The sequence below is a fragment of the Annulohypoxylon truncatum genome (assembly GCF_022578515.1).
Source record: "Annulohypoxylon truncatum strain CBS 140777 unplaced genomic scaffold F4807scaffold_13, whole genome shotgun sequence".
In the NCBI taxonomy this organism is placed as follows: Eukaryota; Fungi; Ascomycota; class Sordariomycetes; order Xylariales; family Hypoxylaceae; genus Annulohypoxylon; species Annulohypoxylon truncatum.
Window position 1 is genome coordinate 340,007 of NW_025953799.1, and position 23,459 is coordinate 363,465.

The window sequence follows — 23,459 nt, forward strand, 5'->3', positions numbered from 1 at the left end:
CAAGTATGGATGCGGTGAGTTTTGTTACAGGAGCAGAGGAGTCGACGGTGATAAGCCACGAGTACGGTGGTACGGTGGTTGGGAATCAACGGACCATGAATCCAAAAGAAGAAAATTGTTGGTCCTCACTTGCATAGAATGTCATATCATCCACTCTGTCCACTATGTAAAGTGTGGACTCGACGTTAATCGAGGTTGAGCTAAGCCTCGCCGCAGACAGGGAGTCGATCCAGGGTCCTTTATGGGCCTGTACTGGTATGGTAAAGATAAACATCATAGATCTTGATTTGTCAACCAAGCAACGCTCATAGCATTGAACATAAGGAGATACTTTTCGACAACAAGTTCAAACAACGAGATAAATAGATTTTGTTACTTCATAGGGTATAAGTACATACTTAGAGTTGAATTCTCAGGGGACAGTCCAGCAGTCGAGGACCCACGCGCCATAATAAGACTTCGGGAACAATAAGGAATATGATGAACAAGCAACAGCAATGCGCGAGCCACGCATATTTCCTTTTCAAAAGAAAGTAGTCCCGGAGGACTACATACCAGCAGCCAGAGCAACCTAAGCTCCACCACCGGCCGCACCGGCGTTAGCGCGGGCGTTCTGCCTCGCGCGCCTCTCGATGTCCCACATCTTCAGCGCCGTCATGACCGCCATGACCGCCCAGCGCTCGCCCAGCACGCCGTTCGCGCCGGACCCGAGGAACTGGAACTTCCACGTCTTCGTCATGCTCCCGCTAGCCCAGGCCCACTATCGCCACGATGTCAGTATGTATACTAGTTAAGCAGGTAGGTAGGTAAATGTGTGAACAGGAACGAAAAAAATATACGACGTACCACAGCAACGACCTCCCGCCCATCACTCCCCCTCTCCCCGCCCTGCACAAACTCCGCAGCCTGCACACCCGCCGGCGGCCCATTCGCCAAGCGGCAAAGCTTCCACCCGGCACCTCGCCCCCCGAGCCCCTTAACCGCGCCCGAAGAAGAGTGTCTCCACTCGAACATCTCCCTCCTCTGGCCCTCCCCTACACCCGTCTCAATCCCAAACGAAAAAGTCTTATGCCCGAACGGTCCCCCGCCCGTCTCAAACTTCTCCTGCGCAGCCGGTATCCCGCCATTTCCCGGTCCCGTACCCAGACTCAGACCAGGCACGGGCGGGAGGTACACCGTGCCGCGCGAGCTCCAGCCGCTTTTCTCCGCCGCCGCGAGGGGCGGGCGGCTATCGCTCGGCCCGTTATGCAGCACCACGTCCGGCTTGCCCGAGAACCCCGTGTGCAGCGCCACCGCGTACAGCGGCCGGTCCTGGTGCTCGCCCAGCGTGTAGTGGCGCCCGCCGAGCCCGCCGTCGCGGTACATGTTGAACGCGGGGGGGAACTGGCGCGGGATCTTGGCCGGTCGGCCTTGCGGTTGCGCCTGCGGTGGCTGGAGTTCGCCGGGAGGCGCCGCGAACGAGTACGGCGGCGGCGGGTCTTTCGAGTCTGCTGCTTTTGATGATGATGACGAGCCGGCTTTGGAGTCCGCCTTTGCGTCTACTACCATTTTCTCTGCCGTTTTGTCTCCCATTTTTAGAGGTTTAGATGTTTGAAGGTGTGTTTGAATCGAAGGGAATGGAAATGAGTAGTATGTGCTCTGTACGCACGTACGTGTATGTGAAAGGAAGGACAAGGTGAGGGAGGCCTAGTCAATTAAATAGGTATCTTAGCTTCTTAAAAGAAGGTCTTCGTGATACACGTTCTTCAGCTACTATCCTTAAGCGCGCTTATAACATTTACATATAGAAAGTCCTACCAGATACACCTATCAGGCCAGCATTTACAGCCCCCACCGCCCGGGGTGTGTGGTGTGAAGCCAGATCCTTCGACGGCTTCGATAACTCGCATGGATGCTTGTGTAACGACAGACCAATTGCTTGCCCAACTACGCGTGGGCTAAAGTCTCAGCCCAGCGCAGCATCTTTCCAAATTAGGATATTCTTTGGGATCATCCCGGGGCAACAACGTTGTCGATTGTCATATAACATCATATTAATGCAATGTTACGAGAAGAATAGCGGTATTCAGAGCTCTGAGTAAAAATTTCTGGTCCCTGGAATGGTGGGATAAGCTGAATCAACTAAAAGCCATCGTGAATTCAGCCCTATCCGCGCGAAACTTCTCCAACTGCCCGATTTCCCAATCGGGGTTATTTAATATCGGCTATCACGAACCGGACGCCATGATTATCTGCAGTGAGATCCATGGTGGCAAGCTAGCCCAAGATAACGCCTTAGCCGAAGGGAGGGTAATCCATGTTCAAGCCACTTACTCCTACTTCATATAAAAAAGTCTCATATAAAAAAGTCTCATATAAAAAAGTCGGTGCCTAGAATATAATTTGGAGTTAAGTCCGGAGACACGATCAAAGACAGGCAAACGAGGTAAATCAAATTATATTATCATAGTAGTTCTAGGACAAAGTACTAGACCATAGTTTAGGGAGCATAGCCAACAGGCCTTCCATTCGGCTATGCAGTATGACTCCTTATTAAATAATAGTATTGTGTAGGAGGAATAATCAACGTGAGCAACCAGTTTTCCCATTCGTTAACCGTCCATCGAATGCATAGGGGGTATAGTGCGAGAACCATCCATCAACCTCTCCCGTGCCCTACACCATGTAGTTCACCGTCAACAAACATCACCGCTTCTCCGGAAAACAAAGGGAATCTGATATTAGGTCAAGTCCTTGTCGCGACCTGAACGATGTTTGGGGGACGAGATCATCCCGTCGTCGCTGGCTCGCCAGCCAGTATGATATATTCCACCCAGCTTGTAGCGAGATTATACATTCGAGAATATTAGTTTGAAGAAGGCAGCCCGTGTTTCCGCCTTCTGGAGTCGTGGAAGTCGCTGAATAAATACCAAGTCCAATTCAAGCAGTGCATCATAATAGCAGTAGTGTCCCCTAGATCTTCTGCTTGCTCTGATGCCGCTTGTATTCTAATTGCACAAGGTCCATGAATCCCTGGGCGTCTTTGATAGGAATCCAGGAAGTAAGAGACTTCATCGCGTTCTCGAAATCGGAGTCGAGAAGGGCAGGTCGGAGCGTGTCGATAATGGCAAGACTGGTCGCGTGGAGAATTTCCAGTCCTTTGGATGACGGCTGCTCTACTGCAGATTTGCTCGGAGTAGAGGGAACGTCTGGCGATGAACCAAGCAAAAGAAAAGCGTCCCATACACGAAGTTGGACGGCAAAGGGTATCGATAGATTGAAGAGAGTAAGATACCACTTAGTAGCATACGCGGTTGGATCGATGCAGAGCTCAGACTAACAGATGTCAGCAGAAGTTGGAATCAGGTATCAAGAGTTAATAACTTACAAGCTTCGAAGCCACGTCCCTGCTAGCCAACCAATCCTGCTCGAAGTCTTTCAGAGCAGCCATGAGCTCCACAAATCCTGACTGGTATATTCGATTGAGACCGCGATATTTCCAAAGCCGCACCAGCATTATAAAACATCTCTCTTCGTCAAAGTAACTTAGAAAGGTTGCTGCCAGCGGTGCCATGCCCTGAACGTAGCCCGTCTCAGGGAAGTAAAGAGATAGAGAGTGCAGTACTCGAAAAAGCAACCGCTGGCCACCTCTGTATCTCCTTCGAAACATGATGTGCTGGTTGATGGTCCGGGGTACATCTAGGTCTATCTGGCCATCGTCCGGCGACGGTTCCTCGATGAGCCGGTGAAAATCGGCCTTAAGCTCGTCGTCTGTGGCAGACGGTTCGTTGCTAGCCTTGGCACTGGCGGAGAGGAACGAGTACCAAGCTGACGATCGCCAACAGTCAGGAATGCCCTTCCACGTCCGTTCGACTAGCTTCGGATGTTTCACGTCAAACTCGAACACCATACCTTGCCCATCCGCACCGGCTTTCACTATTTTGGCCATCCTTCGCCATTTCTCAGCGCGCTCCGTCTCCTTCAACTTCGACTCGGTCAATTTTTTCTCAGCCGACCCATCTTCGTCGGTATGCGACAGGCCTGGGTGTGAGGCAAGGATATCTCCGGCCTCATCTAACAATTTCCTGTCCCGGTTGTGCGGCAATAAGTTCGTGGCTTGGCGAATTGCCGACAGAGCGGATCGGTGGGATGCTGTGGATAATCCCGACGCCTGCGTGTTCAAAGAGCGGGCCGACAGCTTTCTTCGGGGCCCGCGCTTAAGTCTCGACGAAAGCGACGCCGCATCTTTGCGGACCAGAACATTTCGCTGCTTGCGCTCCGAATAGTGGACAGATGTGGTTTCGTATGCCGTGGCCGGTCGCGTTTCGCGTGGTTGTTGAACAGAAATGAAACCGTAACGATCGACGTCCCCAACGTGGACCCCTTCCCAATCTTCGATTCCTCCGGCTAATTCGTGTTGTCGTCGCAACTCCCTATCTTGTGGCGACGAAATAGAAACCGAGAGTGGTATAGGGTTTCCAGCCGGCTCGCTTGACCTATACGGAGCACGACTTGTTAGCACGATAAAAAGGTATTGAATTTGGATAGATAAGGAAACCGTACGCGTCGTTCTCATTCTTTCTTGGTGGGTGTTCTGCTGAGGATTGGGGACGTCCGTCAATCGACGAGCATCCCGCTCCCTCTTCCCAATTGAGACCTTCCCCGGATTCATAGAGCGATCTCACCTTTTGAGATTCCTTCTCGGCCTCGGCAGATATCACCCGGACGCTAGGAGGGGGGTGACGAGGTGTGGGCGGTAGGGAGTTGGTTTTGGCATTGTCGGGTGCCCCTGAGGCTAACGTTGAGGATTTGGCAGGTTCCTTCGTGTTTGCGCTGGCAGAGGTCTTCGTAGGAACAAGAGGAAAAGAGCGCGGTTCTCTAGATTGTTCAAGGTCGGCGTTTTCGTTCGCGACAGCGGTCTCTTGGTCGGCCATGGTGCCCGCGTCCCTAAAAGATGTACGCGGATGTTTGGCACCGAAGATGATGCTACCACGCTTGGAGAAGGACAGCTGGGTCATAAAGTCGTCTTCTAATAAGCTCTCGGTGGGGATAGTCGTAGAAATAATTGGAGAACCATGGGGGTCAGATACTGGCGATAAACTGCCGCTAAGGGATTTAGGCGCCGAGCGGTCCTGCCCGTTTAGTGGATAGCCGGGGTTCCCAACGCCCGGGCCCCCATCGTGTCCATCATTTGCAGGTTTCTTCCGTAGACGCTTCATTTTCGTAAACGAGGATTTAGACGAGTTTGATCGGCTCGATCGCAAACTAAAGCTTCGAGCAAACCTTGAGAAATTAGAAGATGGCGTATTTGGTGATGTCGGTGAAACAGTTTCGCCATCTGACAGCGCAGGCGAGATAGAAGGAGCGCTAGCCCTACTACCGGATTCGCTCACTCTCGCATAAATGGAAGGGGATGCAGAGCGGGTTACTAAAGCGAGCGGCTTAATTTCAGGAAACTTCTGAATGTTTTCATAAGCGAAAGGGTCCTCGTCATCTGTTTCGCTATCTTCGCGAATGGTCCAAGAACTTGATGGTGTCGCGGGAGAGTGGCCGGAATCTCGCTTTTCAATTGCCTCTATTCGCGGGCTACTGATGGTTCTCAAAGCGGGGTGCTGCTCGGTAGGAGGAGCGGGTCGAGGAGGTGGTACCACTACGGGAGACCGAGCCGTGTCGCAAGAAATAGGGCGTGGTGGTGGACGACGAGAAGATCGAGGTGGTGGTATTGGTATTGGCGGCTCAGCTTGTACGGTCTGGTCGTATCGCAAGGCAACTAACTTGGACTCGTCCCTGAAAGGAACAAGACTCGAAGACTTAGACCTGTACCGAGGGGGTGAGTTCTTTTGGGGTGTTGGCGGAGGCACATAAGGTACTGTGCCTGGTGTAACTCCGAACATTGTGGCTGAGTGTACCGAATACATTTGTCTCTGTGACTGCGCTCAAGGATCAATTTCCGGAAATTGGCCTATGGCTTATATGGTGTCTGGTGTGACACTTGAGCATAAGCTGCCAGCAACGGTTGAAGGGCTTGACCTTGACAAGCTGCGAGGAGCTTGTTTAAGTAGTAAAGACACGTCCAAGGGATCGTGGTAGAGATGGCGATTCTTCTTTATTTACTTCGTGAAGAACGGTATCCCCGTTTTTCGTTGCGAGTCACGGCATAAGGTCCCTTAAGCCTAGTCCCCCACTCCCACCGATCCAAATAACTAGCTATATGTTAGCGCGATTCTGTTCTAGGTAATGGGAGGGTTGTTCAAGGAGAGAAAAAGCCAATTATAGAAAAGGTGCAATGAGGAGAGAAAGTTTAGTGTGTATATGACCAAGCACGATTCAGTGCCTTCAGTACCTGGGGAGAAGGAAGCCTAGACTAAAAATGAAGCTTGTGATCTATACCTTCCTCGTTTCTTTCGTTAAAAAATGTTTGTGAACTTAAAATATTGGAACCAAAAGACGAATTGGGAAATGGCATGCGTTCAATGTTCAACCAATGCTGTTAAGTGTTAGTACATGTAGGTATGTGCTTGTGACTGAAATGTCTTGGATGTTTTGGGTGACTTACACAACCGACGTCGTGAATTTGCAAACAAGTACATACTTTTTTCTTGGGCTATCACAAGCCCGTGGCTGCGGGTTGCTTTAATATGTTTGTCTTGAAGAACCAGGGAAAATTGGACTTAGCCAGGGTTCATCTGATCTGGCCAGCATGCAGGTTGCAAAGGTGCAAAAGCGGATGTCGTGGCGGCAGCAATTCCATTAGGACGTTGTGCGGTGTTGCGGTATTGCGGTATTACTATACCTAGTAGGTAGTAGGTCACTTAGGTCATTTAGTAGGTCATCTACTAGGACGCGGAAGGCGTCAATAGAAGCAATGCACATCATCGAACATGTCTGCCCTCGCAACCACTTACAACCACCATTACCCTTTCTCCCAATTGGCCAGAATAGAGAGACGCAGTTTCCACTCTTTACAGGTGGCCCGCTCACAAGGTTGGGCATTGGCCGAGTTGCGGCACTTACGACTTTCGAAGCTAGACCGATAGATTGGGAGCGGTCACATACCGTTCTTTCCCGTTTGCTCTAGATATGTATACTCGAATGGGAAAATCTACCTAGTAGCGGTATATAATTTGCTAAATTTAATGTTGCCAAGACTTTTTATCTTTACTGATTGCAGGAACTACTAGGTACATAATAAACACTTCATACTAGGTAGGCACCTAAGAGAAATAGGTGAGAGTTAGCCGTTGTTCAACATTGTCACATCACTTCACTTTTTACAGCCACTTTGGCAACACCGAAGCTATAGACTTTAGAACAAGCAACATTGAACATCTAAATTCTTTAGGTAGATCTTACTTTCCCCGCAAAGTCATTTCTCTGTGATTCCGTCACATCTATCCAATACCTACATGTGGCAAACGGCTTCAGTGTAGTCAATAATGGTATAGGTACTCCGTCTGTCCGCGATGTCAAGCTTTCTCTCGACAAGTCCGTTCATGCTGTATAGAGAACCCCACACAAATTGGAGGTCAAGTAGAAAAATGTTGTTAAGCCGGCAAGTATGGGGCTAGGCTCCTCTCATTCTCTTTTTCTATTGGTTTACCTTAAGGATGCGAGATCCCAGGATCAACCTCAGGTTAGCCAAGCCGGGAGCGCGGAGGATAAAACAGATGGGAAAATTCCACCCATACCACCGTTGCTACACCATCCTCTGGCCTATAATTCGACTAATAAACGACGCCCACTATATGCTCAGAGACCACCGAACGGTCATCGCGGTATATAGTGAATGCCCACCGATTTCTGGCGGGGTAAGCGATCAAGAAGCGATCAGTATACGTCACTCTCGTAAACTGGAGGGAAACCGGGCCAAGTCTAGAAGTTCCTCCTAAAAACGGAGGAATCGCTCGAATAATCCCGCGGGTCCCTCAACTCCGACCTCGACTAGATTATTGACGTGGCCATTTTAGCCAGCGCTCATCCGAGTCAGTTCCATCGCCCGCCACCAATTAGACGAACGGCGAAAGAAAAAAAAAATTAAATAGCGCGGGGGTTGATTAGAGGTAACCTCCAAGGCTACGATGGCTTTTAGAACTTACCTCTGTCCGGGTGGTTTTACGAAAACCGAAGGAAGCATGGGTCCTAAATTTGGACGGTGTCTAATTGATTCTGTGATTCGGATATAGTAGCATCGAAACGTGATGCTAGTTGTACCATATAGTTTCTTGTGATTCTCAGTTGAACCCATCGTAGAACCGGTTGCCAAGACCGAGAGGCAGGTTGCGTGCCAAGCACGAACGGTAACCCCTAAAGCGAGGGACGGAGTGAATTGGTAACACCGGATTGGACGTGGCTGCACTATATTGACCGTGACAGTTGGCAAATGGCATGCCTGCATATATTCTGACCGCATCACAGACCACAGAGTAACTCTGCAAGCGGTAGGTAACATAAAATTCCATTGGTTGGTTACCTGAAGTTGAACGGGACCGCTAGACAGCAGCCACGACATTTCTCACATTCCCGTCGAGATGAACCTAGTCAGCCCAGTCTGTTGGTAGAAAAAAAAAGTTTTTTTCTATCTTCTCTTCCTTGTCCGTGCATACAAGTTATCTGCCTAAGGGTTCCCAATTGATACCTATTAAGACGTCCGCCAATAGGCATCCCTATCGTGTCCAGCACACTACGGTAAGATGCACTAGTGCTAGTTTCGAGATGTATTACTGGCTTCATCTGACTCATCCCGTTGCCTCTCCCGAAAGATCCATGCTACTGTATGCAATTGAAACCCCCAGTTCCCCCTGCGCCACGCGTCTGTCCCTTGCAGCTTGCATAGGGTTCATTACCGCGTCGATAACTATAACCTTCCCGTTGGCGCCAACGCGACGGCTTTCGGTGATGTCAACGTATTAGGTAGGTATGTAGGTTTGTAGCGATGAGTAGAGCTTCATGCAGGCTGAGCTGGCCCTAGCTACCGGTCGTTACTCATTCGCTGACTACTAAGCGAACATCCGTCAGCTCATCAAATTTCTTCATTCTCCCAATCTCTCTCGCCGAAGATTGGTCGGTTTGAATTACCGCTCACTTCTAGCTTATCAAGAAACTCCGGTGGGATTGTTGGTATGTATTTCCTCTCCCGCTCCCGGTTAACTCCTCCAAATCCGGCACCGTAAGTCACAAGCATGTCCGTGACAGTTGGAAGAGTGAACGGTAACATCAAGGAGGGATCTAGATTGATGCCCTCTGGCACATCATCGTCGTCGTCTTGGTCTGGATTCGGTGTGCCTTGGAAGCTGCCTGGAGTTTCTGCGGTAACGCCGTTGAACGTGGTCTTGACAGGTGTCGATGGCGTGCTAGACGGCATGGGGGATACCGTCCTCCTGCGGTCCCTCCTGAGTGCGGCCTCCTTCTGAATCGCATCAAGGTACTTCAATGCGCTCTTAGGCAATCCCTTTTCTCCAACTTCTAGTCGATAGTTCTTAGCGGCATATATTAGCTGCTGCGGACTTAGCCGCTTGAGCTGCTGTAGTGTTCCAACCAACGCCTCCAAGTCATCCGAATCTAGGGATGAGAAACATTGCAACCACTGCAAGAGTTGTACAACAGGCGCTAGATGCCTGCGCGCCGCCTCCATCGTCGTCTCGCCGGATGAACTTGTTTCCCCATGCTCATAATGTTCGGGTTGGCGATTGTTGGAACGAGCCCAGTCCTCCAGTACTGAAACATTCATTCTGATTTGCATGGCTTTAGTTCTGGCGAGGTATTTTCTATTATTCATAATTCGGTTGAAAAGTTCCGCGCCTAGCCAGTAAAGCAACTGTGATATGATTTGCGCCGTAATGACTGAATGAATATCGTAAAGGTCAAGGACAAATAAAGTAGATGAAAGAAGCGATGTCACGTTTCGGGGAGCCGGCTTGGCTCGCTGCTTTGGCGAAGGAGGTCGGAATCGCTTCTCGAGAGGCTCTTCTTTCACTTCCTTTTTTCTCTTAAATATCTTCCATTCGTGCTGGAAAGTGACATCATCTAATCCGGGAATGGTCTCATGATGAAGCATCGCAGCATCTAGGACCTTATCTAATCGTCTCTCTGCATCCCTGACGACGAGGATGAAGATCTCATTGATGAGTTCTGCAAGTTGCGCTTGGAACTCAGTTGTCGCCTCAACTAAACCGGCGTCTTTCTTTAGATAGTGTAGTAAGAGGGTTGCGTTTGACATCCAAAAGGCCAAGATAGTCATGTCCCATTGATGAGCTTCCACGACTTCGTTAATTTTATCTTGAGCAGTGACGAGCAACTTTGTCAATAAATCGCGACTAGAATGGTAGTGAGCATATCTAGCGCTAAGGAATATCATATTTGCCGGGACAGGCTTCTGAGACGGCGAGCGCTGAGGTTGCATATTGGTAATAACAATATCGAGTATCCTATCCAGGTCGCTCTCTTGAAAGACGAACATCTGATCATGTAAACATCGACTCCAGTCAAATTCCTGCAGCTCTTCTTCGAATTCGTCCATGGGCTATTGCGGTCAATATATCGTCTTTAATTCCGTTGAGTTCGGAACAGCTTACCTCGGGTTGGTCATCTATTCCCATGTTGCCTAAGTCGACCTCAAGATCTCGTGCACTGTCCATCATCATGCGCCGCCGTATTTCATTCTCGGCCATCTCTTCTTCGAATCTGTCTTGGGAGAAGCCTGGATTGTAGAAATCATCTGTCACCCCAGCGTTTCCAATGCCGTAGCCGTTATCGTGGAGATAGAAGGACATCTCGCTGTCTGGTGGAACGAAGTCAAAAGCTGTTCTCCCAGAAGAAGTCTTCGCCTCCGGGGATGCCCCATTGTCCAGCAATATTTTTGCGATGCTCTTGTGCCTATTCGTCATCGCCCACATTAAGGGGCTCCAATGGTTGCGGTCTTGCCTGTCCACATCAACACCGGCATCTACAAGGGCCTGCACGACACTTTCGTGTCCCTAAGCACCATTAGTGACAAGAACAAGGTTGGTATGAGTTTCTTGACTAACAAAGCAGCTTGCATAAACTAGGGATGGCGTCCCCTCATCATCAGGCGCGTTTATGTCGACGAACGGCCTCGCCTTGCCGTCAAGTATTCTCTTTACATTGTCGAGGTCTCCATTGCTTGCGGACATAATCAGAACCTTTTGTAGCATCGATTTCTTTTCGTCGTCCGATAGCTTATCGTCTGTTGCGATGGCATTTACGTCACCGAACGCTTGCCCTCCAAGATGCTGTGCCTGCGCCGCGAGCATCTGCATCAGTCGTGTATCGCTATCGGGCATGCCCTTAGTCAAGTCTTCATCGTAGTTTGGATCGTCTAGAGTTAGGTTGCTAAACTGAAGGGGTTTCGCTATCATCGGGCTCGTCAGAAACTGCGATTGGCCTAAAGGAAAGTTTGTCACAATTAGCATCTAGGAGGTATATTACGTAGTCATTTAATAGATAACCGTTGCTTGCTAACCTTGCCAGCCATCGTACATCTCAGTCTCCGGGACCAACTCGGTCGACACTACCCTACGGTCGTCTAGGGACTTGGGGAGGTCAGCCGGGAGAGGACGAGGCTTCGTCCGCATCTCGCTGCCGAATCCCCCGCCATCAGAGTCCAGGTCCCCAAAATCCATGGCTTAGATAGGAGGCGGCATAGGAATATTTCGCTCAGGAACTCGTCGGAACAAACAAGAGGTCAACCATTCTTCTCAGGAGTGTTTTCTAGTCGAGCTGTGGGTCTTTCTTTAATATTGCGTCCCAGACTTTTAGGCGTTCGTCATTAAACAGTATCAGGTATTATATGCAATCAAACTAGACATTCAATGTTCGGACAGGTTCTAAGGATGATGATATGAGGTAGCCACATTGGGAACTGCCACAGTTATGGCAGTGCTTGTGGCCCGTGCGCAATCCTTCTATCAGGTCCTACCTTCCATCCCAATTAAGTACTATATCCCGGATTCTCAATCTCATTGGTCTACTTCCACTATTTCTCGAACATCGAATCTTCTTCTAGGGTTATACTTATATTCTTTCTCACTTGCAACTACTTGCAATCCTATGGAGGACCGTCATAATCCAAATTAAACCTCACTTGCACTTATCACAAGTCTTCGTGTATAACTTTTAAGCATCATCCTAACTTGAGTACATTTTCAAAATTTGATCCAATATGGAGTTATGAGTTTGAAGGTGATTCCTTTTCCAAAGAGCTTGGGTTAGACTGCTCTCTTAGCCAGAACACGCAATCGCTTCACACCCCCGTCAGGAATAATAGTCAATTTCACGTGGGTGAAAGGCTTGTCCTTTATCGTGCTAGTAAAGTTGTGTTCCTGATCTGGACCACACTTACTAGGCTCCAGTACCTCAGTCCACCCTTCAGCATCAGCTCCAGGTTCTCCGGCCTCTCTCCATTCGATGGCGTCAATCTTCGTCTTCTGAGGGAAGTTTCCCCTGAAAAAGGCCGTGTCGACCACGAAGTCTTGAATGAAAGCTGGAGCCCCTAAACGGATGATGGCCCAGTCAACATGACCCTTGGATCTGGAACGGGCAGTCTCCCAACCATCTCCCATATCCTTGCCTCGACCTGGCAGGATGAGGTTGTCCTTAGTGCCGAAGTGTTGGTCACTACACGAGACTGCTACACCACCATTTTGAGCAGCAGCTAAGTCGAAAATTGCATCTACGTCTTCGGGGAAGACTGGCACTGCATGACCAAACAGTCGAAATCTCGCGATTCCTCCATCAGGATACATGTTGAGCCTAACATGGGTGTACTGCTTCGAAGTAGGGTTGTCTAGTTTCCAACCAAACCTCTGGGAGGGTCCACACTCTTGGATGCTTAGAATAGGCTCCCATTCCCCTCTTCCTCCTTTCCAGGACAGGACCTTGTCGTCTTCAGAGAAGCAACCTTCGACAGAAATTGCCGGAGCATGATTACCATTGAAGAAAGCGGTATCGATTTCAACTCCTTTCACGGTACCCGATGCAACACCAAGTCGTATGACAACCCAGTCGAAAGGTTCTGGGTTATGTCTTCTCGTTTCCCAGCCATCATACCAAGCGCCTGTGTAGACCATCTTTCCCGGTTGCCTTATAGGGGGCGTAGGCGTCAATAGGTTGTCGGCATCGGCAAACCATTGGTCTGAGAAGCCTAGAACTTTACCTCCCAGTGTTCCAGAAATCAAGTCTAGTTGGATGAGTTAGCCTTAGAAAATTTGTGTTCTGGATTATCTTTTTTACAATTCCTCTTCCCCCTTCATGTTGCTATGAACACATACCGATGGAACTGGATCGGAACGTCTTATCGATTTCGTCCGAACTAATTGGGGTGACCTTAACGGTCTCTAACTTGTACTCGATGTCTTCAGCCATATTGGATGATATCCTTGCTTTACACTGATCGGAGTGGTGTTTCTATGTAGAAGGATGGCACGAACAGCAAATGCGGAATCTTTCAACCTGTTTGCCCGATTTAGAAGCCTCCGACCTCGAAGCAGCAACATTCCGACTTCGAAACCTCCAAGCGCTAACCTGGTGGGGCGAGCTCCGGAATGCGGCCACACCCGATATGGAGTCTCATTGCCAATTTGACTATGTATTGGAGTGCTGTATTATGGAACTGAGTGTGAACGCTTTGAGTTACCGACCAATCGTGTGCGTTGACGAATTGATGAAGTTCGTGCTAGCAATCAGCGATTGGAGGCACTTATGACATGTGCAATATCACCTAATATCACCTCCAGTTATCTCAGCCCCATATTCCCCTCCTTTTCAGCACGGATGTCCCCTAAAATGGATGGTTCATGAATTACCTGGGTCCACGCGAATTAGGGTTGATATCCCATCTTCATCTTCGGAATCATGCTCTTCTTTTATATAGGTACTAAAGAGTCTATATACATGTGCTTATCTTTGTGATACGTCAATACTGAAACCAATTGTTAGACTAGACTAGGCTCTTTGTACTTCGCACATTCGCGGTCTCAACAACCTTCCTGATTAAGGGGTTGCTTGTGTAGCTCCCTGTAGCTCCCCCGCGCAGCCCGCACTAGGTATGGGGCCCTGCACTACGTACAGTGTGCTGCTTAAGAATCGCGGCGCTCTGATAGGCGGGAGCTTGCCTAAGCAGGACTCCGTCATGTCCGTCATCGATGGTGAGCTCGATCCTTTTCCGAACTCTCACCTAGCCAGCCTCCTCGCCCTTAGGGAATTCCGACTCCGACTTGATAAAATATGTGAAACGAAACTCCTAAAACTCCAAGAGAGTTTTTCTTGTCCCACGGGCCTACGTTTGCCAATATTTCCACTACATCATTACATTACTCTTTGTCGGATGCGAATCGCGAACCGAGCTTTTTCCTCGTAAACGTCATTAATAATACGCCAGCCTTCTGGAAGTGCGGTAGAACCCCTCTAACGGCGCTACGTCAATTTAAATAAGAAATATTGCCAGAATGGCTTCCGCGACGGGAATACCCCAACACCCCCCGATTAATAATCCGGACGACGGCGGTGAACAAGGGGATCTAGAGCCTCTTTTGGGTCGGCCGGGAGATGCTTCTCAAAGAGAAGATGCTCCCTTAATCAAAAATCTCGTTCTTGGTACGATATTCTCCTCTTTTGTCGCTAGATTCGCTGTTCCCTTTGGAGCATACGTACGCTCGTCCCTCCGCTTTAACATTAGCTACAATATACACTTGATGTTACATACCATATATACCTATCTATATTAGCCTATCCATCACCCCGTGAACATGCCTCAGCTCATACAATCCTCAGGCACCGGCATAATCGCCGAAGCCGCCGGCGTCCTGCTCGTCGCCTCGGTCTGGGCCGCCGTCTTCCTCAACGGGCCCCTGATCCTCTTCTCCGTGCACCCGCTCGCGCAGTCCGCGGGCCTGCTCGTGCTCATCCAGTCCATCCTCGTCGTGCAGCCGACGCACACCGGCGCGCAGAAGGAGGCCGGCGCGCGGGCCCACGCCGGGCTCAACGTTCTCGGGTTCCTGATCTTCGCGGTCGGCGTCATCAGCATCGAGTACAACAAGGTCGCCAACAACGGCGCCCACTTCCACTCCGCGCACGGGTACCTGGGCGTGATCGCTTCTTTTTGGTTGTTGGCACAGTACCTCGTCGGCTTCACCATGTTCGCCACGCCCGCCCTGTACGGCGGCGAGGCCGCCGCCAAGAAGATCTGGAAGTACCACCGCGCGAGCGGCTACGCGCTCCTGCTCTTCCTCTCCGCCACCGTCATCAGCGCCACACAGACCGACTACAACCTCAACGTCCTCAACATCAAGCTCTGGGCCACCATCGTCATCTTCGTTCTCCTCATCGTCGGCGTCTTCCCCAGGATCAAGAAGCACAAGCTCGGCTTGTGAAGGGACGATGACGGCGACGGCGACTTGGTCGTCCAGTTAGTAGGAAGAGGGTATCTCCGACTGGCGGATAACGGGACGCACGACGACGAAACGGCGATATTCATTTTCCCGTTTCTACTGTCTCAAGGCAAAATTGGGCGAATTTCTGTTTTCTGGTTCTCGTCTTGAGGGTTTTAGCTATGGCGTTAGCTCATTAGGTAGCACGGCCGGTTTCCACGGTACTGAGGGCATTCGTTTTGACGGAGTTCTAGCAAAACTGGAAGTATGGATAGGTACCTAGTTACGTCCTGGCTCGGCATCCAAAATAGCATGAATCGACAATACACGATACTATTGATGTTATGGTAGGGTTGAAGCAAGCGAGATTGATGTAGCAATGACAGCAAGATACGATTAATAATATCTGAAACCAGATCCATGGTAGTCCTAACAACTCATACGGGCATCGTTATAACATTGAGGCGAAAAGAGACGGTCTTAGTCAATATACTCTCCAAGTACCTCTTAATGGCTGATTACGTCTACCGTCACTCACAAATGCATAAACAGAATATTGGAAGATTCCATGTCAAATTCGTTCAATTTAGATAACTCCAAGATTCCCTAGGAACAAGATTCGAAATGGAGGACGTCAATCAATTTCCCCTCTTACATATGCTCTTCCAATCTTCAACTTACCACCACGATTACCACAACTCACAAGTAGGTTCCTTCGCTGGACAGTTAAAGCTCTCCCTAAATGCCCTCGAGTTCGCCGTAGTCCCTAACACACGAGCGAACGCTGGCGAATGCGGGTCCGTGTAGATGCCCTGGATCGCCTGTTCCTTTCGAACCTTACCGCACCACCAGTTGCCGTAGAAAACGAAAAAGAGCTGCTCATGTGTGAAGAAGTCCAGCCCTGGAAGGCTTTGATCGGGCGCAGACGCCGTGCGATCCTTCCACGCTGCGAAAGCTGCAGAGACGCCACCAGCGTCGGCGATGTTCTCACCGAGGGTAAGTTTTCCGTTAACGTGCAGGAGTTCGCCGTTGTTTCCCTGGACTGTGAAATTGCTGTACTGATCTACGAAACAGTTGGCGCGCTTGTCAAACTCCTGGACCGTGTTATTTGTCCACCAATCCGTGAAATTGCCATGCTCATCATAATGTCTACCGGAGTTATCAAACGCGTGGGATAACTCGTGGCCAGCAACCGAGGCAAAGGCGCCGTAAGACACATAGCCAGGCAAGCCCAATTCAAAGACGGGGAACTGCATGATGCCAGCTGGGAAAACAATCTCATTGCCAACGGGGTTATAGTAAGCATTGACAATGTCAGCTTGCATACCCCATTCGCCATGGTCAACAGGTTTTCCGAGGGCTGCCCAACTTCTTTGTGTTTCCTGTTTGTTGCTCAATAGTGTGTTATTGAAGAATGAGTCCGAGATAGTCAAGCCACTATAGTAAGCCTGCAACGCCTCCGGGTTCGTAATGTCCGGAGAAGTCGTGGGGAACCCGATCTTTTGATCGATGTTGTTCACCTTGTTCGCGGCCAATTTCTTAACCGAGTCATCCATCCAGCTCAAATCGTTCAGTTTTGAGATAAATTGGTGCTTGATATCCATTATGATCTGGTCGCCGTACTTTTTGGCCTCATCAGAAAATGCTGCCTCGATATAAAATCGACTGAGTATCCAACCGAGGGTACTATCGACGTAGCTAACACAAGTCTTCCACCGTTCGGACTTTGTATTTGGATCCTACGAATGATGAGTCATTTTACCACCCTAGTATATCCGGGACGGACACGTACCTTTCCAGATAGAACATTACCAAACTGGACGATGGGCTGAACCTCTGGTCCCTCGACATAGGAGGAGTATGCGTCAACTAATTTCCAAACTAGATAGCTCTGTATAGTGGACTTCGACGTGTTTGAGATGATCTGAGATACGTTGCTCAGAAATCCCGGGAATGCTAGCATTAAGCTGTCTGCTGTGTAGTTCTCGGGGACCAAAGCCTTCACAATTGAATCCAGCCCAATTGCTGGGCCAATCTTTCCAGCATCGGCAAGTTGGACAATGTTGTAGTATTTCTAGGCTCGTCAGCATTCCCTCGTCAGTTAAGGCATAAACTTAGAGTCTCACAGTAACATCTGACTGGTCCTCAGGGGGCGGTGTAATAGCCGCAATCTTCTTTTCAAGGTCAACAACAGATTGAGCAAGGCCTTGAGCCGATGCTCCTGAAGAGTTAGTTGGAAGTAGAGCAGCAAAAACTTCTCCGAGCATGGTCTGATATGAGGCTACGGTGTCGGCATCCTGGTAATACTCTGGTGAAGGCAGCGAAAGTCCCGCAGGGTACGCTTGGACGATGACAACGTCAGGGTTCTTATCGTCAGCTCCAGCACCAAGACCTACAAATGAGCCAACTCCGATCTTCTCTAGGAAAACGATAGTCTCGCTGAGGGCAGCATAATCTGCTTCTTGGACTGATCCAGACGCACCCTCGGCAACAGGGAAGGAGGCGATAATTTGGTCTATCAAGCTAACGAGAGGAGCGACACCTATTTTCTGAAGGGTGGTCTCGTTCATGCATGAATTGTAAGCCTCCTGTATCATGTTAAAGTTGTCTTCGTCCGAGGAGGCGGCAACCTTCATAAGATTCTGAGGCGAAAACGAAGAATGCTAAATCAGCGTTAGTAAGGGCCACCATGTTATACATATAAAATATTTGATATGCGCAGCTGCGGTCTAATAAATTGATTTTTCGAAGCACGTATTGAAGCTGTAGATCGAGCATGAATTAAGAGATAGGAGCTGGGAAGTTTATGTCTGGAAAGTGTTCAGCCATACGAAATGATTACTCACCTCAGACTTAGTTGGATATGGAGATTCTAGGATATGTCTCAAGGTAGTCTGTCCATTTTCAGACATGATAGTTCCCGTCGAGTAGGAGGATCTATCCTGTGGGATATCATGGCGGTCGCTGAAGCCATCACAGACGAGGTTATCGAAATGAGTACAAGCATCGATTGTTTGATAATCCGGAGACAAGTTATCTAATGATTTCATAAGTTCTTCTGTTCTCAAATTGTATCATTAGACCTTACTAACAGAGAATTTCAGACGCTGCGTGAATGCAGGCCGGCGTCAGGCACAACGACGAATTCATGCCTGGTGGTGGTTTCTGACGACCACGTGACAGCACTATATAAACGCGAGCTATTAGAGGCCAGTTTCCAGATGAATTCTTTGAAAGCGGATAGGTAAAAGAGGAGTTCGAGATTCAGTGGAAAAGCAGGCATAGATCGAGGTTTCGCAGGTACAGACGCGATGGTGTAGGTGCGAGTGGAGCCCAAGATCGGTGAAGAGGATGAATTGGCGGGTGAATAGGTCTCTTCTCTTTTTCCCACTCTGCCATTTCCTCAGAATATGAATACAATTTTGGGTGACCTTAGCTCTAGGCTGAGAACATTGAATTGATGGGTCTTAGGCAAGCAGTGTAACACGATAGAGTTCGAGGTTGATACAGCACTTGAGATACGTGGCTAGGAGAATACTTGTGTCCACAATAGACAACACGGACGGCAAGTCCAATCTCGAATATGCCTTGGAGAACGGTAGTAACATTGGAGCTGGGAGTTAATGGGTATTACTTACCTCCAGATACAATTAGTATTACGATAAAGGCGATAATGATGAAAGCGCTCACGAAGAGCGATATCCAACGACGACGCCTCCAGGTTTTAACCTGATCGTCGTCGAGTTGGGAGGGATCTTCATCTCCGACAGCATCATTTCCATTCCCGTCAGCATGGTTATTTCCCGTGCCACGAAGCAGGGGTGTTTGTTCGTCATTCTGAACTCGACTTCGGTCAGCCATGTTCGAATGTTGTGTTTACAGCCTAGTTGGTGACGATGGATATGATGGATTCGAGCCAAGAGACACCGGCAAAGTCGACTCCAGTTTCTAAGCTACGATCAACGTAGCTGTATAACCCGATCCCCGCAGACAAAGCCCACAGCGTGATAGTACAATCGAATATGTCTATCCAAGAGATTTGTACATATCCGCGTTAATGGGGTCGTTTATGTGTAGCAATGAATAATATATGAGGTGACGTTCGGATTCAATGGCATGTAAATGGGAAAGGTAACAAGAAATCTACAACGGCTGTTGGCGGAGCAAAGAAGGTCTCCACAAGCCGAATTTGATTGGACGGTGAGTGACACATCCGGTACCTAAAAGCACCAATTTCTGGGGTAGCTACTCTATTTATAACGAATGCCGGGACCTGATTGGTTTTAGGACATGTCATATGCTAAAGCTAGCGGAAGCTTATCCTAGCACGCCCAGAAAGGCGAAACAGCTGATGGATCCATTATGTGCTGTTCAACTTTCAACGTCGTGGCAATTTCGAAACTTCATCGATATGCAATTTGTATATATCACCGCTTCCAACCCTCTAATCATATCGGTTAGTTTCCACGGTTTTCATTCAGATTGTTGTTGAGAATATTGAGTTTGAACAGGTCTTTCGATGGCGTGAAGCAACACGACGCGTGGAACTCATTAAGAAATCCAGGCTTGGATCCCTTCATATCGTACCACTAAATAATGTTCGGCAGGTGGTTCAAAATATGCGGGTTCTGAAGATTCGATATCTATCAAATATGTGTACTGACTGCTGCACGTTCTATATTGATATAGCGGGATCGGATTTATCTAGGGCGAACCCAGAATCAACACAAGAAAGTGGGCATCTGGACAATCTTCCAGGTAGTGTAGTGAGTTAATTCATCATATAATATCTTCAAGATCAGTTGGTTTCCAGATAAAATAGACTTATTCTACGTCATTCTATGCCAGGTTTCACTTGACAGGGGCAAAGGAAAATGGCATCATTTAAGACCCCAACCGAAACTTTGAGTACGGTTATTAGGAGCCATACTCGACTTCAATGCGGAAGAGGCAGAGGCATATCACCGAATTGCTACCTCATCCATTTGTATAGAGACATCGTAGTTTGACCCTATCTGAGAGACCTGGTAGATCGCTGAACCTAGCTGAGTTGGGTAATCAGCATTGAGTCCACAGTCTGTCTACCTGTTAGGTACCTAGGTAGGTATGCTTCAACATGCTTGACACAGGATTTATCCCAACTCTTAATCATCGGGATAATGTAGCATACTATTCATAGAAAATAGGATCTTTCACGCTCAATAGCCGACGTCTCCAAGAGACGGCATATGCCTCATACATATCGGCGTTCTATAACCTAATAAACCAAACTTCAATCGTTTTCTCATTTTGCTTGATCTCAGAACATTTAAGTCGAGAACGTGTTAGTCCAAACGAAACTACCATCTAGTCCATCACTCCATTCGAGATGTCTATAACCCATAGGTAAACGTTCCCCCAAGTCTGATAACTTAAGATAAAATAGCACAGTTTCACCAGTGACTCTGTTCTATCTTTTTTCACCCTGTGAAGCTCCCCATCACTCCCAGGGAAAGAAATAGCGTCACGTTAAAACAAGATCGGGCCTCATGGATTTGAAGAACACAGGGTCTAAAACCCACTTCACATCCGTGCCCTCAACGTCAACTCCTATCACTAGTCCCCGAGGAGCCTGCAGACTAAGTATTGTTCCGCATCTAAGTTCACGGATGACGGGCTTCTTGAGACGTAGTATCACACCCTCGCATGTCCTTCTGCACCTTTTCGACGTCTGTGGCTTTAGTAAGTATACCAACCGGGCACGACAGAATACCTATCAAATAGATCTTCTATGTTAGCGTAGATTCTCAGGTTTGCTGAGGAAGCATAGTTCCCTGGGTTGTAAATTGATTACCTACCTACCTAGGTATCTCACTTTATACATGCAAGGAGACCCTTGCTTGGAATGGCAGCCATGATCCTATCTGCCCCGGCATACAACTATAGGATCTGGGGAACTCGGGATCCCGTCCGCTTGCTCTTAGATAAATTAGATACTGCTAGATCAGTAATTAAGGTCGGCGACGACTAGCGAATCCCTAGTGGTATACGCTTTTATCTTCTTTTTGAATGAATATATTGTTTCTATCCCTTGAACTATGAATGGTCAAGTTCCCCAGTGTTCCTGATATTCGATGGGGTCAGTTGGTAATTAGTTGTGGTATATGTAGTTGGTTCAGGGAGACTGAGCCAAAAGCCGACCCCTATTCAACACATTCCCCTTACTTACCTAATTCTGTTCATACATGCATTCACCTTTACCAGAAACCACAGATGCAGCAAATATTGACACATTTACACATTTGAACCATCCCTTACTAGATATGAATTTCCAGAACCAGCCTTCTTTCCAGGCCACTAAGTCATAAGCTTCGGACCCACAGCTTCGGACGCCAGCTGAGGCTCGCGTGGCAAATTATGACCAACTAACCCCAGATTCCGTCCGGCTTGAACATCTGAGCATGTTTGTCTCGAAATCGCCATCATATAAGCGCCCCGGGAAATGGTGAGGCTTTCGCTGATAACCAATTCATGGCGTCCCGGCTTCTTAGGGAGGAAGATGAAAGTGAGATCTTCATCCATGAGCCTAAACCGAGGTGGAGCGTTCTTACTAGACGGAACAAAGGATCGATTTGTGCTTGGCTTGGCTAGATCGTGACCGCGTGAGAGCGGATCACAAGACCATTGTTTTCGCCTCATTATGAAGTCACAGTGTTTGCGATATTTGATTCCTGGCCTAGCGTCCATTACTGGCAGCTCCGTTCTTACTTCAGAGACATAAGGTATATCGAGCGTCTCGAAGCTAGGGATATTGTGGCGATTACGGGCTGGCTGGGTTATAACACTGTATGAATATAACTTTGGCCTTTCCGGAATACTAATATTATGCGAGGGAAAACGAGGCTATCTTCAGCATGGCTGTACCTAGTTTAGTAAGGGGCAAGCCACCCGAGCGCGATAGTCTCATGCGGTGTCACATGGAATATGGCTTTCCGCCTCCGCGCACGCTGTCGTGTAACTATCTCGGAAGGTCATCTACGGACCGGCATTGGTGGGGGACACCCCAAGGCTCGCGTATCCCCCGTCTTGATCTTGTTTGTACGACTGCGTAGGCACGTCACTAAATTCTCCAGCAATGCCGCTCAACGTGGCGACAATACTCACCCGAGAACTTGGTATGAGACAACGTAGATCGTGCGTAATGATCTTAGTCAAACACCCCAATTCTGATATTCGTCGTACGATTTCCCGTCTGTCAATGGACGGTATATCGAATATTGAAGCCAAAGGGCGTGGGAAGTCGATAGTCGCGCAAAGGACCCTTGGTGATGCCGTGGCCGGCCCTAAGCGCATCTCTTAACCCCATCAAGCATCGTCCGTGTCGAGAAAAGGCCCATTGCAGTGCTCGGTACTTAATTGGGAGGTGGATAATAGCCTGATTAATGCGCTGTGGACCTGGAGCAGTGACCATCAATGTATTCTTAGCCGCTGGGCTGCATGGTGAAGGAGACTACTAGCAGTAGATTGACGGGGCACGAGCAAGAAGAGGGGACGACTCGGCCGGCGAGGTTGAAAATCTTGCATCGTTATAGGGCATACCGGGACTACCTTGTTCCTCTTAGACTGTTTTAGGACTCTTTTAGAATAAGGCTGCGTGGACGTTGTCAGTGAGCGTCGCTTGCTTGCGCAAGGAACCGAATGGTGTCCCTGGTATTTATCCTAATATTAGGACTAAATGCAGGGATTAGGGCACATGATAGAGCATCTTAATATCGTCACTTATGCCCGACCAGCCAACGCGTTCTCTTCTTGCCCTTTCTTGGCTAGCTCAATCTCTTCCTCGTACCGGGTATGAATGAATACCTACCCAGATATTATCGATCGAAATCAGGAATTGAGATTTCGATTTCTACAAATTGAGCCTTAATTCCGACGACCTGGGTTATACGAGAGCTGAGATGACGACTCGTTATGCCAGATGCTAAAGAAGTTGAAATGACGATTTTATTGCTTCGGTCCCTTGGTTGTAATAGGTTTAGAGAAGAGCAAGACCCTTAATTCCTGTCAAGGTTTTTTTATACCACCTAAGTGCCTATCTAGGTAGCAGCTGCCAGGTAT

General features: G+C 48.6%; 6 protein-coding genes across 6 annotated transcripts; 1 reads left to right on the forward strand and 5 right to left on the reverse strand.

The window, feature by feature from the left end:
- Positions 1-571: 571 nt before the first annotated feature.
- F4807DRAFT_423183 (uncharacterized protein) lies at positions 572-2,093 on the reverse strand (the record flags this gene model as incomplete). Its single annotated transcript, XM_047997751.1, has 2 exons — positions 847-2,093; positions 572-760 (listed from the first exon to the last, which is right to left on the reverse strand). Exons 1-2 carry the CDS (start codon positions 1,570-1,572, stop codon positions 572-574), a joined length of 915 nt encoding a protein of 304 aa, XP_047854900.1. The 5' UTR covers positions 1,573-2,093.
- A 328-nt stretch (positions 2,094-2,421) lies between these two features.
- Positions 2,422-6,392, reverse strand: F4807DRAFT_423184 (TBC domain-containing protein). The gene is made up of 3 exons (XM_047997752.1): positions 4,543-6,392; positions 3,368-4,475; positions 2,422-3,315 (listed from the first exon to the last, which is right to left on the reverse strand). Exons 1-3 carry the CDS (start codon positions 5,895-5,897, stop codon positions 2,953-2,955), a joined length of 2,826 nt encoding a protein of 941 aa, XP_047854901.1. The 5' UTR covers positions 5,898-6,392; the 3' UTR covers positions 2,422-2,952.
- A 2,020-nt stretch (positions 6,393-8,412) lies between these two features.
- F4807DRAFT_423190 (uncharacterized protein) lies at positions 8,413-11,873 on the reverse strand. Its single transcript, XM_047997753.1, has 4 exons — positions 11,459-11,873; positions 11,004-11,380; positions 10,551-10,952; positions 8,413-10,498 (listed from the first exon to the last, which is right to left on the reverse strand). Exons 1-4 carry the CDS (start codon positions 11,616-11,618, stop codon positions 8,999-9,001), a joined length of 2,439 nt encoding a protein of 812 aa, XP_047854902.1. The 5' UTR covers positions 11,619-11,873; the 3' UTR covers positions 8,413-8,998.
- A 48-nt stretch (positions 11,874-11,921) lies between these two features.
- F4807DRAFT_423193 (Allantoicase) lies at positions 11,922-13,909 on the reverse strand. The gene is made up of 2 exons (XM_047997754.1): positions 13,266-13,909; positions 11,922-13,174 (listed from the first exon to the last, which is right to left on the reverse strand). The coding sequence occupies exons 1-2, from the start codon at positions 13,357-13,359 to the stop codon at positions 12,204-12,206; spliced, it is 1,065 nt and encodes a 354-aa protein (XP_047854903.1). The 5' UTR covers positions 13,360-13,909; the 3' UTR covers positions 11,922-12,203.
- Positions 13,910-13,954: 45 nt separating this feature from the next.
- F4807DRAFT_63335 (eukaryotic cytochrome b561-domain-containing protein) lies at positions 13,955-15,458 on the forward strand. The gene is made up of 3 exons (XM_048003293.1): positions 13,955-14,141; positions 14,375-14,589; positions 14,767-15,458. The coding sequence occupies exons 2-3, from the start codon at positions 14,442-14,444 to the stop codon at positions 15,363-15,365; spliced, it is 747 nt and encodes a 248-aa protein (XP_047854904.1). The 5' UTR covers positions 13,955-14,141; positions 14,375-14,441; the 3' UTR covers positions 15,366-15,458.
- Positions 15,459-15,912: 454 nt separating this feature from the next.
- On the reverse strand, positions 15,913-18,752 carry F4807DRAFT_63342 (endothelin-converting enzyme 1). Its single transcript, XM_048003294.1, has 5 exons — positions 18,455-18,752; positions 18,209-18,399; positions 17,489-18,025; positions 17,155-17,436; positions 15,913-17,101 (listed from the first exon to the last, which is right to left on the reverse strand). Exons 1-5 carry the CDS (start codon positions 18,510-18,512, stop codon positions 16,052-16,054), a joined length of 2,118 nt encoding a protein of 705 aa, XP_047854905.1. The 5' UTR covers positions 18,513-18,752; the 3' UTR covers positions 15,913-16,051.
- Positions 18,753-23,459: the final 4,707 nt, after the last annotated feature.

Excerpts from the sequence above, each read along its gene's own strand:
- F4807DRAFT_423193 (XM_047997754.1), bottom strand. The coding sequence starts at position 13,359 with ATGGCTGAAGACATCGAGTACAAGTTAGAGACCGTTAAGGTCACCCCA. Across the intron at positions 13,175-13,265 it reads GTTCCGATCCAGTTCCATCG|ACTTGATTTCTGGAACACTG; the intron begins GTATGTGTTCAT and ends TCATCCAACTAG.
- F4807DRAFT_423190 (XM_047997753.1), bottom strand. The coding sequence starts at position 11,618 with ATGGATTTTGGGGACCTGGACTCTGATGGCGGGGGATTCGGCAGCGAG. Across the intron at positions 10,953-11,003 it reads TAGTTTATGCAAGCTGCTTT|GGACACGAAAGTGTCGTGCA; the intron begins GTTAGTCAAGAA and ends AATGGTGCTTAG. Across the intron at positions 10,499-10,550 it reads GAATAGATGACCAACCCGAG|CCCATGGACGAATTCGAAGA; the intron begins GTAAGCTGTTCC and ends TGACCGCAATAG.
- F4807DRAFT_63342 (XM_048003294.1), bottom strand. The coding sequence starts at position 18,512 with ATGAATTCGTCGTTGTGCCTGACGCCGGCCTGCATTCACGCAGCGTCT. Across the intron at positions 18,400-18,454 it reads CGCAGCGTCTGAAATTCTCT|ATAACTTGTCTCCGGATTAT; the intron begins GTTAGTAAGGTC and ends TGAAATCATTAG. Across the intron at positions 17,102-17,154 it reads GTAATGTTCTATCTGGAAAG|GATCCAAATACAAAGTCCGA; the intron begins GTACGTGTCCGT and ends CATCATTCGTAG.
- F4807DRAFT_63335 (XM_048003293.1), top strand. The coding sequence starts at position 14,442 with ATGGCTTCCGCGACGGGAATACCCCAACACCCCCCGATTAATAATCCG. Across the intron at positions 14,590-14,766 it reads AATCAAAAATCTCGTTCTTG|GCACCGGCATAATCGCCGAA; the intron begins GTACGATATTCT and ends TACAATCCTCAG.
- F4807DRAFT_423184 (XM_047997752.1), bottom strand. The coding sequence starts at position 5,897 with ATGTATTCGGTACACTCAGCCACAATGTTCGGAGTTACACCAGGCACA. Across the intron at positions 4,476-4,542 it reads AGAAAGAATGAGAACGACGC|GTCAAGCGAGCCGGCTGGAA; the intron begins GTACGGTTTCCT and ends TGCTCCGTATAG. Across the intron at positions 3,316-3,367 it reads GGGACGTGGCTTCGAAGCTT|TCTGAGCTCTGCATCGATCC; the intron begins GTAAGTTATTAA and ends GACATCTGTTAG.